Raw genomic sequence first — 18,325 nt, 5'->3', positions numbered from 1 at the left:
ACATAAAAAAAATATAACACAATACTCTTTCACTATACAAGATAAAGGAAATAATGTATGCTTTTTTTGAATTATGAAAAACACGATTTAAAACTTATGGGGTTAAATTCTACTTGCTGAAGCTCATATAAAAAGAAAGAGTTGTGCTAGCCCAAGATCGACCCCTAACCTATCTATATTTTAAATAAATGCATAAAAAATAAAACAATTTTGCATATTAGTTTCGTCATATTTTTATTCAGAGTATTAACAATCCTCACCCCCTCCACAATGCTAAGGCCCCCTCCGCCCAAACACGTTAAAAGATATTTTGCATTTTTAAAGAGATGCATTGCTCATTAATCAATTTTTTAGTCTCAAATAAGCGATATTTTGTAAGCTAGTTAAGATACATTTTACCCCCATTGCCTTTTATAGCTGAACGGCTGTTACAAGGCATGTGAGTTATGTGTTAGATAATTACACCAGTCTTCTGTCTGTGAGAAACCAAGATAAGAGATAGTTAAAAGCTAGCTATCATGAAAAGTCTTGAATAAAAAGAATAGAAAGAAAAATCATACCAAAATTCTCTTGAAGCTATTCATCTGAATACGAATAATTAAACAATAAAGGCTATCTATTCGATTTGTTTTTTTTTTCAAACTGATGTAGAAAGAGTTATTGCACCTTAATTTACACAAAAAAACACGATTATCTTACCCTTCGGCTGAAACCAGTATTTTTACAGAAAGTCCACTAAACCTTTTAACACGTTATACCATGGTCTTTAATTTTGGGCATTGAACCTAGGAAAACCTGTCTGACAACCCATGTCCCTTCTGTAGTACTAGATGCCTGTCTGTGGTAAGTCCTGTCCCGTTGAAAATGCACTGTATATTAAGTACCCTCTGTATTCGTTGTCTCTGATTGGTTCAGAAAATGTGTGTTGACACAGAAACCTGTCTGGTAAGTCATCTCCCTTCTATAGTACTAGATACATGTCCGTGGAAAGTCATATCCTGTTGAAACTGCACTGTATATTGATGCCCCTGGGCTTGTCCCTTCCGCGGCTTTATGTAACACACTATTTAGGTATTGACTAAGTGGGTGAACTCCGTAATATACGTAATAAAAACAAACGAATATAGAAGTTAGTTACGTAAGTTAATTCGCAAGTTATGTCAGAACAAAATCTCGAGAAAGCCATTTAGCCAAAAAAAAAAGTAAAATTAATATGCAAATTTCGTTTTAATTATCTATGTACGGTGAGCCAAAATCAAAGCTGCATTAATTCAAAAAAGTTTAGAAATTAAATAAAAAAAAACAAGTTTTTTTAACTGAAAGTAAGGAGCGACAGTAAAACTTGAAATGAATAGATTTATTCCGTATTTGAAAGGGGCTGGCTCTTCCTCAACGCCTCGCTCTTACGCTAAAGTTTGACTCTGTCTCACAAATTTGTTTTTTAAAACAATAAAGAACTTTAGCATAAAGAGCGAGGCGTTGAGGAGGGGACCGTCGCTTTAATATACGGAATAATTTCTGTTCGTTTTAAGTTTTAATGTCGCTTCTTACTTTCAGTTAAAAAAAAACTTTTTTTATTTAATTCCAGAGAAATCGCCTATGGATTATTTTGAGTACCCGACTGACTAAACGTATATCAAACATTAGGCTGTACGAATATTTTGGCTCATTCCTGCTTTTGAGGGCTATTATAAGAGAAAGATTCAGATAGCTAGGGCATCTCTGTGGATGACAGATTACCAGATTGTCCGTTTCAGTCAACCGTCTAGGGCTAAACGGAAAACAGGTCGTCCCACGGTTGGGGTGGGAGAATTTTATGAAGAAAGATTTAAGAGAAATGACAACTTCCTGGGAGGGTGCAAAGAGAGAAGCTTTGAAAGATTGGGATGGAGGAGGAGCTTACGTAGCTGTGTTGGCCTCGGGCGGCTTGTTGCTGTGGTGAGTCGTTAGTAGTATTTGTTCTTAATAATTTAATCAAAGACTTAACCATACTCGATAGAAGGCTCGCTCCATGCTTCTAGTTAAAACAACAATACCTGGACTTTTACAATTGGCCGCTACCATCCTTCCTTTAGAGATCGTCCATGAAAATAAAACTTCCATCAAAAGAATTAGTATTTGACTTTATATCTGTCTCACATCCATGGTTTTAATTAACCTTCTTCCTTTTCTATGCTCTCGTTTTCAAGCAACTTCTTTTAATGCAAATTATACTTAACAATGGGTAAGAGACAAGCTGGTTTGGAGATACATTTTAAAGCATGACCAAATAAGTAATTAATTTACATATTTCAAGAACAAAAAAAAACACTTGGAAAAAGGAAATAGTAGGGTCGTGCGACCTTGATATGTGCGATATCTGTTGTACTGCCCGATCAATAGCACGTCATTAACACTAAAAATGAAACAGCCACCCCTGGGAAAAAACGATGTAATTTTTCTCTTTAAGTTTATATAAATGTGGCGTCACTCACATGAATTTTTTTATGGCATGAATTCAATTCCTCTTTCCTGTTTATTCTTCACACATGCCAAAAAACTTTATTCTATTCCAGGGTGGCTTAGAGTTTCAGGCATGAATTCTTTGTCTCTCGCCTGCGTACCTTGGCAGACGCTAAAACAACGCTTGTTCATTCTAGTATGAAAAATCAGATATTTCAATAGAATTAAGCAGTTTTGATGTAAATTCAATTCCTCTTTGCTTTTTATCCTTCACAGATTCACACACGCTAAACTATTACGTTCCTTTATTCCATTATAATTTTGCTTTGTCTTCTAACCGCAGATTTTGTTTGTGTAACATTTTCTTTTGCAATTCAAAGTGATTGTTGCTGCTTCTTGTTCCATGTCTTTTCCCTTAGCTATTCAGAATGATTTTTCATCTTGTGTAATTTTTTATTTTTCACAAACAGTAAAAACGATACGACCACCCCTTGAGGGATAATGGCGTAATTTCGCTCTTGAAATGCATATAAATGTGATGCCGTTTACAAGAAGTGCTTCCGAAACTAAAGTTCTGAACGAATTTTCTAAACCTCGTGACCTATCAAGATGGGTTTTTTTTTTGCCAGAAAATACCAGGTTATCGATTTTCAAAAAAAAAAATGGACCCGTTTTCAACAGAAAATTTATGGATACACACCCAGTTGCTCCGTTAAAGAAAGTAGAATAACGGGAGTCGGGTCCCGGAACTCGGCAGGTTTTATATATATTTCGTTCTCTAATTACACATTAGCATAATCATCACGTTATTCTTTATTTTGTAGTCATAAGGTGTCAGGTCAACAATTTCAATTGAATTACTAACTCCTGGCGTGAATTTAATTCCTCCTTCCTGTTAATGTATCAAAGAATCATCCATTTCTTAGGATTTCTTTTCTCCTGGGACTCGTTGTGATTCTTATTGTTGCTTCTTTTCTAGCCGCAGATTTCATATACGATTCGATATGATCATCCCCGTACCTCATCTTCCAACAGTTGATTCGTTTATCGATTATTTTCATTTGGGATTCGTTGCGATACCTGCTGTCGCATGTCTTCTAACCACAAATCTTGTTGCGCTTCATTTTTTATTGAAGTAACATAAATTTAATTATAATTTTTTTTTTTTTTAAAGCTTTATTTGTTAATTCTGATCAATTTCTAAAGGTTTAAAATTCGCCTTTGAGGTTTTATTTATCCTAGTAGAATTTTTTGTTTGTCTTTTCATTTCAAGTTTCAATTCGCCACTTTTTTTCGAAAAGTCTTTTATATTTTTCACTAAATGCAGAGACAAACAGACAACACCCAAGAAAAATATGAGAGGGGAGCTTATTAGAAATATTATGCCCAAATTAGCAATAATAAGGAAAGATGATGCCTTAGTTTAGCTCTATTTTGAGCAGAAAATGGAAGTAGCAACAATTGACAGCTAAACTCCTCTAATTATGTACGCACAATAATCAAGCTATAATTAAAACATTGATTCTCACAAAATGAATCATAAGTTACTAATCTACTCACATGATGTGATAATTTATCTGCTAAAAAAGCCGTGCCATGGCAAACAACATATATTACTAAAGTGAAATTAAGCAAATTTACTCTATGTAATAGACAGAAAATAAAAAGAAAAGCAAGAATAACTTTAAAAAAAAACGATACGTGCGTGAGATGATCAACTCCTATCCTCAAGGACAAAGGTCCAAAAGTCTAGCGCGCTAATCACTCGGCTAGGACGGCTCTTGAAATAATGAAGCATGATTTCTTGCAAGATGAGGGATTGAACCGGGCGACCCTTAAACGTGAAACATGGACTTATCCAGTGCACTGTCACAAGGTAGCAATAGTCACCCATAATGCACAAAGCAGATTTTTCTTCAGTACAATTTTATGTTTGTGCTATTTGAAAGGCAAGCAGTAAATAAACAATTACAAGCACCAACTGGCTATATTTGTTGGAATTAAAAGTCCTTCAGGAAAACACCAGTTACCTTTAATTTTAGATAAGAAGGGGAGAAGGTAGGTTAAGATAGTGGCAATCCCTTCATATATAGAATAACTTCAGATCGTTTTCTATTTCAAAATTACTCTTTATTTCCATCAAAAAAGAAAAGGAAAAAACAGCCTTATTTGTCGAACTTAAGTCTAGTAAAACATCAAGGGTTCGTATTTTTCCTTATCTTCAATGCTCAAAAATAAGAAAGCATATCAAATGAATGATGAGAACGAGCACGAGGAGTTGTAATGTAGGCTGTAAACATTCTATTGCACAAGTTAGAACTCCCTGAACAATAATAGCGGTCCCTAGCTAGCTGAACCGCATAACAGACTGATCTTTACGCAGTTCAAAACCCGTTGAAATACTGAATAGGGCTAGGCTATGTTAATATAGACCTATTTCTCGAAATGGCTGCTGTTTATCACAATACTCTCGCAAATTATCTCAAGCTGACAACTTGTTCAATGATTACATTTACATGTTGAATATTCATGGGTGAGCTGCGAAGGGGATGAGGGGGGGGGGGGAACTCAAAAACTAAGAGAGGTTTTAATGAAAAAGATTTTATTTAATGAAGATATGAAACAGATGTTATTGGCATCCCTTATGCCCTGGTTATGGACATGTCTTATGGACATGTCTATGGACATCTGGAAACCAAAGTCAATGCAGTTTTACCACTTTTTGGAACCCGGCCCAAGGATTTCCAAATATATTTAAAAAATAAAAAAAGGAGAAACTTACCGGATTTGAAGATTTTAAAAACTAAAAAGTTGAGAAGCGCTACCAAACGCTACGTTAATACTAATATGGAGTGACATCTTTTAACAACACAGATTATAACAATCCATACTTAATTTTAATGTTGTGTCCGCTGCATAACTGGCAATTGTTTAGAAGGTCAGTAAGTGGAGCGATTCTTCTTTTTATTGATTAGATTTAGTGTAAACTTTTGAACAAATTTCTACCCATTAAACTAGTCTATCCTAGCCAACTAAAGGCTAGCCCATAGCGACCACTCGACAATTCTGGTGACAACAGCAAAAGAAAATAAGTCCAGTTAAATTAAATGTAGAAAATTAGACCTACTCTCCAAAATGAAGAAAACCAAACACCCAATCTTTTCTTGAATATGCTTTAATCAATACATCTACACTTATTTGAACACTGATAACCGGGATTTATAAAATGAATGAATATGCACTGAAGTTCCAGTGACTTGACATTAGTAGCTGAAAACAAAACCGTTCTTTGCTGGTATTGTTACATTCCTTGAACTTACAGTTGACCTAAAAGAAAAACAAATTAAAAAATAAAAGCACAATTAGCTTACATTTTAATCACCTTTTCTCCTTCAGTATAAGCATAAAAAAATTAGTAAAACTACATTTAAGCTGAGAGGAGGGTTATTTTCTACACAGTCAACAGATTTGAATAAACATCAGTAAAAAGAACAAAGTTATATATCCCTTGTCTCACCAAAGGACGGATTACATTTCTCGTAGATGGCATAAACATAATTTGAATTAAGTATCAACGCAACCAAGTAGAGACTATTTTTATTTTGAAGCAAGCCCTCTACTGCTTTGTATAACAGTCATGTGCAAGAGTGTTTCCCCAGTTCCTAACCACAACGAAACGGCATACTACGATCGATTAGAATAGAGCGTCTATAGCATTATAGCGGAGAAAGACATTTTACCTTTATTAGTTTATTCGATTTTTAACACATAAAAAAAAAATCGATTCGTTTGCTCAAATTCATACAAAGAAAACAACATAAAAAAGTTTTGGGGTTCTTTTTAGTTGCCCAAAAATTGAAACAGCAACAACAGGTACATACAATAATAATAATAAAAGAATGGTATTTGCCTTCCAATTCCAACATACGTTTAAAGAATAATGTGATTCATACAAATTACCCTCTATCCCTAAATTTTGAAAAATACAATTTTCGGATGTATTTTTACTGAAAAATTCCTTTTTGGCATTTTCATTGTAAAAAATTATAGAACATATAAATTCTCCTCCCCCCCCCCCCTAAAATTTCATAAAGTGACACCGCGGGTTATACAAAGAAAGAAATTACACTAAATATTGGAATATTTTCAATCAAAGAACACAATTCGAGTCCATGTGATGAAACCTACCGTTGATATTTTTGACAGTTAACTTACAGTTAGTTGATTCTCAAAATGGTAGTTGTCTGACAACTCATTTCAGTTTTAACTTCTTTCAGTTGTTTAAATATTGGTATCTAATAGCATTTTAAAAAGAACAGAAAAACATTTTACAAATTTACGCCGTCCAAAATCATACACACTTACTGTAAACAATCGTCTTTAAGTAATATGGAAATACCCCCTCTAGCGATTGATGAGGTCAGCAAAATCGCTAGATACAATTTTATCGGCTATTGTTAAAAAAAATTAAATAGTTTTTCTGATGAAAGTAGAGCTTAGCTAAGTTAAAAAAAAAATATTTTTTTGCGGTTTATGTAAGTTATATATGGAATAGGAATTTTTTAAAAATAAAAAAATCTTATTAATTTAAATTTTTCAGTAATTGTTTTTATTCAATTTAATTTTTTTTAATTAAGTGTTTTTTAATAGACCTTATTTTTTTAATTCAATGTAAAATTTTTTTTAACTTAAAATTTTTTATCTATCTTAATTTACACTTTTAAAATTTTCAATATTGAAAATTTCTTTTTAACAGTTTCAATTATTTTATAATATGTTTCTAACTGGTTCAAAGCATCAGCTTATCAACCGTTTAGAAGAGCCAAATTTATTGTCCTCAAATAGTATAGCAAAATGAACACTAGATGATTAATAACAAAAAGGGGAGTTGTTGCAACTAAAGAAGTCAATGGGTACTAAATGGGGCCTTCCAGTCTTTCCACTTTTAAAATTAACCTAATATATATATATATATATATATATATATATATATATATATATATATATATATATATATATATATATATATATATATATATATATATATATATATATATATATATATATATATATATATATATATATATATATATATATATATATATATATAATATAAATATACTAGCCTTGGATATACATGCCTACTCCTAAGCCTACTGATAAAATATCACAAATAGTTCACTTCTACAGACAATAAGGTGTCCTCGACACAAACTAAATAGAAAAATTCCTTGTTTGGCATTTTGATTGTAAAAATTGTGAAAACCGGTAAATTCCCCCTTGTACTTTTTTACAGAGTAACTGTAAAAAAGTAAATTCTTTCTGCTTAAGTTAAAGACTAAGCATGTCTAATCGTCATGCAGTAAAGAACACAGTGTACTTCTTATTTTGTTATTTTGAATAAATATTTTGACTCATGGATCTCCAGTTGGGCAGTATTTCTTCCACCCTCTGGTTAATTTTCGTCAATACTTTTCCCAAGTCAAAACTAACTTTGTTATTTAAACAAAAAAAGATACCGAGACATATCTTTCGTTTATTCCACCCTTACTTATATTTAAATTCAATTTATCTTTCTCTGATCAATAAATCATCATTTGTAAATCTGCTAGACGTAAGCACTATAAGCTAAAAAGGCGATAGCTCAAAAGAGTTATCTAATCTTTGTATTAGTAACAAAATTTGACATAATAGTCAACAACTCATTTCTTCTTCAAGAAAGAAAAAGAGAAAAAAAAAGCATAATTGAAGCAAAACTCACCCAACAGAAACGTCAGGAGCTCCCCCGACGTTCTTCAACTTAAGCGTGAGGGTTTCAGGTAAACCCTTTTCTAAAAAGTTGATAAACCGGTTACCGTCTCCTAAATTGACTGCTACTAATAGGCAAGGGTTCCCACTCTTGTTCCTGTAAAACAAAAAAATTAAGAGCAAAGCCTGTATTAAAATAAGAATATAACACTTCCCAACTCCATTGTCGGTTTAAGAGATTTTCAGCACCTGATATAATTTTGTGGGTATTGACGAATTTGTGGATTTCGTTAACTTGCAAGGAGTTTGGGGAACTCAAAGTTTAAAAAATTGTCATGAACCCCTTGTACTTCAAATGGCTAAATTTGAACTTCTAGGACTCGTCGCTCTTTTTTTAATACTTCGAAGAAAATATGGTACTATATAATCACTGTTTCTTATACTTCTTTTGCCGGTACTAAATGGTATGAAACTTTCCAGTTTACGAATTTTTTCAATTTTTTTTTTTTTTTTAATTGGACATCATTTCAATGAAAATACCGAAAAGGGTATCTTTCAATGTAAATACGAAAAAGGTCTATATTTCTAAAATTTAGGAGGGGGCAAAAATATCTACGGGGAAAATTGAAGAACCTCAAAGAGTAACCAATGCTGTCAGGTTGTATAATCAATTTGAGTAAAAGATAGCAAACTTTTCGAAAGAATTTTGTTGAATTAAGCCCTGTCAACTTCTTTAACACAAGGCTTATCAATATCGGGGACAATATTGGCCAATGTTTGATGAAAATGCTGCACACTAACCAGATACAAATAGAACACCATTATCAAATAATAAATAAATTTTATAACAAATAAATTATGGGTATATGACTATTTAGATTCCCTCTCCCTAAAGTTTTGAAAAATATTTTTGTTACTGAAACATGTTTTTTTTTGGCAATGTCATTAAGAAAAAGGAGTGGTTGAACTCAATCAATATGCTCTGTCTGATAATACAAAAACAAAACAAAAACAAACAAAATACCTGATCATTTTACATAAATACAGCAGAAAATACTGTCATTGATTATGTGCATTCTCAAGAAATTTTGCCTCAAATACGAACCTTGTTTCTAAAACTTCTTTTTATTTGACAACAGATATTACAAAAACTGTTCACTTTTTTTTGTCATCTAAGAACAGAAAAAAAACAGAAATATTTCTCATTTTGATTATATTACACCAATCATCCGGTGGGAAAACATACTCTTTTTAAACGTAGCTATACATCGTTTGCACTGTATCAGTTTAATTTATTAAATTCGGATCAGAAATTCCCAAGCATTAGAGACTCTGATTACGAAACTATCCCCCACACAGCAATAGTTATTGTTTTCGATTGAAGGATTTTTATTCGATTTTGGAATTTCAGTCGTTAGGGGCAACACTGGGTATAAATTAAATAAGAGCCCATCAATTGACCGCATGTCAAGCAACCTAGAAATTTTGCAAACGTAAACAATTTTATTATACAGAAAATAATTAATGGAAACATGAATTTTTACTGGGAAGAAAAGGCGAGAAAATTACAACAAAACTTACGTCTTCCTTCAATGAAAAGCAAAAAAACAAAATTACATATTAATAGTTAGCCAAACTGAGGAAATAGCTTTATTAATCACTAAGATATTTATAGGAAATAGAAAATCTTTGGCACCTTTAGCCGAATTTATTTCCACTAGAAACATAACCATCTGGCGCACAACGTTCGAACACTTATTTTGGTAAAAACGCTGCAGAGGAAAAATAATACAAAAAGCATTCAGCATACATATTTTAAAAGTTTATGGTTCGTTTACACATTGCGGAAATCCATGCGGAAATCCGTCCGTATCTGTTCAAACTATGGCTAAAATAACACTGCGTTTGAAGGCAAAGATTTCAAATTATTGCAACAGCATGACCTATGTTCTTAGTCTATTCTAAAAGCTGTTGAACAACAGAGAGCCAAATGACCCCATTTTTCTTAGTTTTCTTGTAGCCTGGGTGCGCAGGATCATAAAGCTGGGTGTAGCCTTGAACCAAAGTTATAAGATCGTGTAATTTTTGATAATCCATACTCATGTTTTTATTCATTTAAAAATCTTGCCAAGATTCCGTCCTGATTTGACAAAACGTTGTGGAAAGCTAGAGATTTTTTCTAGCACAAAAACGGACGGAATTTCCGCACGGATTGCTAAATCCGCATGAATTTCCGCAATGTGTAAACGAACCATTAATCTGGTATTATTGAGTAATACTAAAAGAACGAGTTTCGCTCTGTTAAAAGGAAGACAGTTTTTCAGAGACCGGCAATTTTGAAACTGCGGAGAATATAAGATGGAATTTAAACATTTTTGCGTGCAATAATCCAACACATCAATCGAAATTTTTATTCTATAAAAATGCTATATGTTGCCTGTACAGATATTTGACAAGAAGCTAATCGATCATACTTTTTTCTTGAACGATTGAAAAATTAAAAGTGGCAAGTTATTTCAATGAATGGTGAAACGAAAAAAAAGATATGTTCTTTTTCTGAGCATTCTATTCAGAAACATATTCAGCAAAGTTATAAAAAATACCTTTCAGTTAAGACATATGTTATAGTAGCATTCCTATATTACGAATTAAGTCTTTCATACACTTGAGGCACTTTTTAAAGCTTGCAACTGACACTAATTCTAATGCCCTTTGCTTAACAAATCAAAAAATCAAAAGGTAATAATAGAATAAAAGCAAAAATTATTTAATTCTAAATACTTGCACAATATTACTTTTCTTGTCCCGTCTTTCCTTTTGCTTTATAATTTTTTAAAATTTATATATTTACATTTCTATTCATATTGGAGTTAAATTCATACCATAGAGACATGTAACTTAGGACTAAAAATCAAGAAAAAGATACTCATTTTCTTGTAGTTTTTCTTTAAACTAATATTTACTCGGAACCCTTTTGGCGTTCGGGGAATACGCCATCTTCCCTCAACTGGCAATTGTACTAATCTGATGATCTTCGTGTAGTAAGAGCTATACTAATCTTAAAATGGTGTTCAAAGTTACATCTGGGAATGCTTAACTTCGAAAACTAAAAACTTTGAACAGTAGTGGTGGAATTTCAGCTCTAACGACGTAAAACATCCAACTAAAAAAAACTAGTTTATTAGGAGAAATACAGTATTATTTCGAATTAGTGCAGTATCAGAAGACCAAGATCATTTCGTGACTGAGCTAGTCTCTGGGACTGGATGATCTACCGCTACCTGGTCCAGACAGATGGATATTGAGACTTTCACCCAATAAAATGGAAGCACTCAACCTTGTTTTTGCAGGCATATCCAATTCAGAAAGCGGTCAGACGAGGCAGTATCTACCTCCAACACCGAAAAGTACCTGTAAACACGACTTATGAAGAACTTTAGAATGAAATAACGTCTATCCACACATGTTGGTAGGTAATTTTAACCCGTTTTGACTGCTACCCTACTTGACACCGTAGAAGGGACACTGCTCACCCGACTTATCTACTTTCATTTCTGACTTGCTCTCGCATTCTTATATTTCAGCCATGTCGGGCTGGAATCCTCTGCATTTTGAATGCTTTTCCCTGATACGTTTGTGCCTGATATTCCCGACAGAATTTTCAAATCTGCGGGCTTACGTAACATCCAATAAATCTTTGCTGACGTTGTCAGTATACTCATTCGGAGTTTGCTGGCCTTGAAGTGAGTGGTACTGATGGACTCGGGATTACAATAAGCACCTGCAGCATGAATATTAAAAATTGTTTTTTTTAGAAAATCACTGAAGACTAAATTCAAAACGTGCATTTCAAAATATTTCTCAAATCCATTACTATTCCTCAAATTATTCCCCTCGTCTAAAAACTTTTGCAATATCAATCTTCATTTTTCTTTTCTTTTACTTCTGCTCCATACAGACCAGCACAATTCCTTACAATAAAACAAATCCTATTTTATTTTGATTTTCCATTTTTCCCTCATATCAAACATTACAATTACTTTTTCTATCCCACTGGTTGTCAACTGACTTCTATTCAAAGAGGAAACAAGAGTATGAGTGAAATAATGAGGAAATGGCTAAAATGTACAAAGTAGACAAACTTAGCAGATCAGATAAGCTTGATTTGAACCTCCCTGAGATCATCAGATTCTCAATGGTCCTAAAGATCTGAACATCCTAAAGATATCAAGATCTTCAAGTTGCCAAGACATAAAGTCTGAGTGTGAGGCACAGCTGGCATAAGCCTTTTAAGGATAGATCTTTAGGTCCTAATGATCTGATCTAAAGGTCCTAAAAATCCGAACAGCGAACATCAATTCGACGCAAACTTAAAACATTGATTAGTTCATAACACTGAATTCCTGACTGTCAAAAGTCAATGGTAACTTTGAATACAACTACCCCACAAAAACAAAGTACTTGCAGGAAACAAAACTTATCAAAGAATTTTGCTTTTTACTTTACGCCAATAATCGAAGTCCATCTAGAAAATAAAGAAATCAAATCTCCAAGTTTTTCTTAAAGAAAGCCTCTAATCCCCACTTAAAAATTATCTCCATCTATGAAATTTTGCATCATTAAAGAGCTATTTGAAGCACTGCTGCAATCTTAAATCAATGGAATTAAAAAATGGTTTCATCTGACTAAGTACGACTTACTGACTAACTTACTCTTAGCACTTTTTCACAGTTTTGGACACTCAAATTCTCTTGCAAATAACTAGTTAAAATTTTACTAGGTGTGGCAACCATGGCAAAAATTACCAGCTAATTCAGATGTCATCTACCAATATTCTACCAAAAATTCCCATCGAGCAGTTCAACTGTTGTCACAAGGAGAGTGCTGATTGCTCCTTACTGACTTTGATCAAAATTACCCTTAACGTTCAGTTCGCCTTTTTTTACGGTATGTTCATTAAAACCAACGATCACGAGCCTAGCTCTCCGTTTTATTTTGTTACGTTATGTTGTATTGTATTGGGTAAATAAATTTCATCCATTCATTCACTTACCTCGAAAAAGAGAAAATCTCTTCGTCTACGTAGGGAAAGCTGATACCACCATACTGCGCTGAGGCCATCTCCCGAATTTTTACAAGCTCTTTATATACTTTAAGATGAGATTCTGGAGCTGCGTCTTGAGCTGCCACATTGACGTTTGGATAATTTCTATTCACAGCTAACCAAGGTTCAACTTCGCTGAAACCTTAAAAAAAATAGATGGTAAGAAATATGTCCATTTCATCTTTTCTTTAGAACAACATCAACTGGTCAGAAGACCATGCAGCTATGTTTTCCCACAACGAAGCTGACGTTTTGTGCCCCATCTAAAACGTCTTGATTTGTAACTTTGTGCGTCATGACAACTCTCCAGCTGCATCGGGAAATTTCATGAAATTCATAGAAACAAATGAGTAATTTCTAATCCCTCCTTCACTTTCCTTATCTTTACTTGTGCTATAAAAAAAAAAAAAAAAAAAAAAAAAAAAAAAAAAAAAAACCAGCAGCTCGTTACCTTTGGATTCAAAATAAAAAGGATGAAAGATGTGTAAACCAAACACTTTTAGGAGCTAAGAAGAAAAGCCCTTCGACCAAGAATCAATTGTGGATTAAATATTGAAATAGGATATTTACCTCAAATTAGGCAGCTTGATCGAGAATGGCGATAATATGACAGCAGAGTTTCATAAAACATTAAAGTCATTTTCCCCTCTCAAAATTATTGTCTTTTTTTTTTAGCTTGAGTAATATAGCTAACAAAGCCAACTAAAGAGGGCTAAGTAATTTGCTAAATGAATTTCAAAGACAACTTGAACTGAAATTAATTACAGACGTGAAGCTTTCATAATTTAATTTATAGGTGAATTAATATTATTATTTTTATGAACAATTTTAATATTATAACTATTAAAACACACTACTAAAACTAACAACTCACTGTAGCACTGAGCCACTCGAAGCCATCAAAGCTAGCTCCATTCCAATGGAGTTCCCTCTTTAAACCTTCCCTAAAAGTTCCCATTTCCCTTAAATCTTTCCTTAGAGGAAAGATTAAACCTTATCTTAACATAAGGTACTATAATATAACTATTAATGTTAATAAATTAATGATTTATTATATATAAATATTATTATAATTAACATAATTAGTATTAAATCAATCTAAAGCTGGAAGTGTTGGTGCCATTTTATTACTGCTCTTACATTTGCATTCTTGTAGCTTATGTAGATACAATAAAATTTTAGTACAGATGGATACATCTATATATCAATACGACCAGTTGTATAAAAGGCACCAATGCCATTTGAAATTCAAACTGAATAACATGTTTATCACATGCAAGGATTAAAAATAAATTATTTACACCGCAGTGATTGGAGTCAAATACATATCCCAAGTTAGACTTTTTCAGATCTGTCCATTTTAAGAAAGTTGAGGGGTTAGTTAATATATTCCTTAGAAGAAAAACGAATTGTCTTCTATGATTAACAAATAAGATGTCACAAAATACAAAAAAAAAACTTCGAAAACGTCAAACCATGTCACGGAAACATTCTTTCGAATGGGAAATAGGTGTATCTCATGTAAGGTCGCTTAACACTTTCTTCACAAATAAAACTGAACAACGAATTGAACAGCTATTCTATACTCTAAGTAAGAAAAATAAGAAACATCCAATGCCTTTGTGTTTTTTCACAATCGTAAATTTATTTATTTTTCTTTTGATGAAACAATATTAACTAAACTATGGCTGCATTTTCCCGCCTTTAGCCCTCTTCCCGCTCCCTTTCAACAAAAAATTTGTTAAAATTAAAGCCAATAATTAAATAAAGAGAAAAATATCCAAAGAGACAATCATAAAACTTAAAACTAATATAAAACACATAGTTTTTAGCCAGAAATGCAATCAAAAAATTTTAAGGTCTTTTCCAAAACAATCTCAAGGCTCTCTTGTAAAATTGCTATATCAGCGTTTCAAAGTTCATACAAGCTATGTCACAGGAACGGTCTTTTGAATGGGAAATAGGTTTATCTCATGTAAGTTCGTTTAAAATTTTCTTCCCAAATGAAACTGAACAACAAATCAGGTAAAAAAAGAAAAAGAAGAGAACACTCCAATCAATACTAAATGCATTTTGCTTTGTTTTCAAGATTTGGGGTGGGCGATTGGGCTACAGTTTTTTTGGCCGTGGCGATTCAAATGTATACTTGGAATTGCCATTACTTGAATCGAAAATGGAATTTTTCTCACATTAATCAGAGCCTTTGATTTTTATTTAAATTTTCGGTAGTTATGGCCCAGGGTTCACTCTTTAATAGATTGCGGCTATCGCTAAAACCGTGGATTTGATGCTTTCTGCTGCTTCAGGATCAGTTAAAAGTAGCCCACGAAGTGTTTTAACACAGCCCTATTTTCCAGTCCCTATTCAAGATTCAACTCAAGAAGGAGAAGGGGGAATCAGGGCATTTGGGGAGGAGGGAAGTGTTCGATCGTAGAAAAAGTCAATGTCTTCATTAAACGTTAGAAAAACACTCAATATCTCGTATGTTTGGCGAGATTGAGGCGATAATGAATTTCAGACCCAAACCCTTAATTATTTACATCCTTTGGATATAGTGTTGAAAACTCACCAGCATTTGTTTCATTCGACCATTGCATAGGAGTTCTGAACCCATTCCTGTTTCCTCTATCAACAAATTTCGAATCTGGACTGTCCTCCATTCCAATCTCTTCCCCATAGTAATTAATCGGAGTTCCAGGTAAAAGCATGGCAATCATGTTCATTGAATCAGAAAGATCTTCTCCTACTCTAGTAGCAACACGAGATCTGTCATGGTTCCCCAACTGTAAATGAAATGAAGAGGATCCTTTACAATGGTCTCAACTAGTCAACCTACCAAAACCAAGTAGACTATCTCTTAGTTGGATACCATGGGACCATGTTTTGGATTCAATAATAAAAATATTCATGTTAGATAAATTGAATTTGAAAAGAACAACTATTAATAAACAAAATAACTTAACTAAGCATGACATCCCACTTCAGAATAGGATTTCTTCTCGAGACGGACTTTTTCTAACAATTATAATTTTTGGACGACTAAAACTTAGCAAAGAATTTTGCTTTTTACTTTATGCTAATAATCGAAGTCCATCTAGAAAATAAATAAATCAAATCTCCAAGAGTTATTTCAAATAGATAGTCTTATCCAGCTGTAACGTCTTATTGTTATGCTGTTTCCTAGCCTTTCACATAAACGTGCCTCTTTGAAACTCCTATCTAATAGCAGTCAATAGCTATTGTTCTCCTTAAACGATTTCACAATATTTGTCTTCTCCTTAGTAGGCTTTTTCTCCTTTTCTTCATACTTCATGCTTAATTACTTTACTTATTTTTATAATTGTTATACTGTTGTACTACAGCTTAATTTTACTATTGTTAACAATAGTAAATAGTTTTGGAGTGTTTACTATTGTTAGTAAACCATACTTTTATCAGTAAAGTAAACACAGTAAACAATAATAAGTAAACATAGTAAGTAATAAGTAAACAGTAAGTAGTATATAAACCATACTTTTGCTAGTATAGTACTACTCCAAATACTTTTGGAGACCAAAGCATACTGTATGTGTACTGAAAAAAAAAGTTAACTCATTTCAGAACCCGGGCATCAGCGTAGAATGCCTCTTAAAACTCGACAGAAACATCTCTCTTTTTCCTAGGAAACAGTTTTCCTTGACGCCTAGATACCTGTTCGTAGTCTCTGAATTCTGTTGATTTTCAACCACAACTTAGTCAATCCTGACATGTGGAAGAATGTCCAGTGTTTTGACTTGTATGATTATTGTTGTTTAGATCTTATTTTTATGTTTTATGTACAATTGTTACTACTAATACTACAACAAACAGCTCACTGCAGCTGAAGCCAACACAGCTACGCACGCTCCTCCTCCATCCCGATCTATTCAAATCATCCATGACCTTTCTATTTCCATTAAATCTTTCCTTACAATATTCTCCCATCCCATTCGAGGACAACCTGCTTTTCTTTGGCCTTACACGATGGGCCAACAAGGACAACCTTTGGCAACCTGCCATCCGCAGAAGATGTCCTAGTCATCTCAACCTTTATCTCATTATAGCCCTAGAAAGCGGAATTCAACCATATTTTTCGTACAGCTTACTGTTTGAGATACGGTCAGTCAGTCGGGCAACTAAAAACAATCCCTAGACATTTTCTCTAAATAATATCTAGTAACAAATGTTAATCGGATTTTGATGTTTACAATTATAAATTATTTCCAAGTATCGGTTCAACAGTACGACATTATTTCAAAAGACCAGCTCTACAGTACTACTAGTTTAAAAAATCGGTTTTGTAGGAACCTACAGCTTTACAATCTCCTAAGTGGTCTTCCCTATCATCTGTGATGATGAAATGAAAATACAAGGACGATTTCATCTTGTGCTTGAAAGTCCACTTTTGTCTTGTAATTTCTCCAAAGAAAAAGTGATGAAATCCACATGGAAAATCCTTGCTTATAATATCCTTTAAGAACCTAGCGAACCATCTGACATTCAAATCCAATCTTCTCATTAAATTATTCAATAAAAGACATTGACTTTTTTTTACCTGCTTACACCACAAAAGATACAAAATCGACAGAGCAAATACTCAGTACTTAACATAACAAGCTTTGCACGAGAAAAGTGACTAAACTCCCGTTGCAGCTAGCTAGCAAGTACGGGCTAAAAACTATTGAAATCGTGATTTTGCTTTAGAGCTAGAAATATTACCCCTTAAATTCGAATTCAGCCTAAAACCTAATAATAATAATAATAATTTATTTATTAGCCACTATAAAAAAGAAGTGGAGTACATCAAGAAAAAAAAAAAAAAAAAAAAAAAAAAAAAAAAAAGCAAACTCGCACACGTAACAATTATTTACATAATACGACGTAAATTATGGTGCGCAGTAAGACCTGCAGATAACGACAGCTTCCCCGCAAGCACAGTCACAGTCACTTTTTCCCGTAAATCAGGGAGGCCGAAACGCGTTATTAGGTACCGGTTTCGGAACCAATGTGTCG

At 33.2% G+C, this 18,325-nt stretch overlaps 1 protein-coding gene across 1 annotated transcript in view; it reads right to left on the bottom strand.

Moving 5' to 3' along the window:
* Positions 1–5,605: 5,605 nt before the first annotated feature.
* Positions 5,606–18,325, bottom strand: part of LOC148950102 (maltase 2-like) — a 55,655-nt gene continuing 42,935 nt past the window's right edge. The window contains exons 8-11 of the mRNA XM_089092139.1: positions 15,864–16,077; positions 13,244–13,436; positions 8,204–8,347; positions 5,606–5,769 (exon numbers count right to left, since the gene is read on the bottom strand). Of these exons, the coding sequence (XP_088948265.1) occupies positions 5,706–5,769; positions 8,204–8,347; positions 13,244–13,436; positions 15,864–16,077 (615 nt within the window). The 3' untranslated portion in view covers positions 5,606–5,705. The remainder of the gene's footprint in view (positions 5,770–8,203; positions 8,348–13,243; positions 13,437–15,863; positions 16,078–18,325) is intronic.

The sequence above is a fragment of the Artemia sp. Qi Xiang Cuo genome, chromosome 7 (genome assembly GCF_049724085.1).
Source record: "Artemia sp. Qi Xiang Cuo chromosome 7, ASM4972408v1, whole genome shotgun sequence".
In the NCBI taxonomy this organism is placed as follows: domain Eukaryota; kingdom Metazoa; phylum Arthropoda; class Branchiopoda; order Anostraca; family Artemiidae; genus Artemia; species Artemia sp. Qi Xiang Cuo.
Note: the sequence above shows the minus strand (reverse complement) of the source record. Positions and strands in the feature narration are given on the sequence as shown.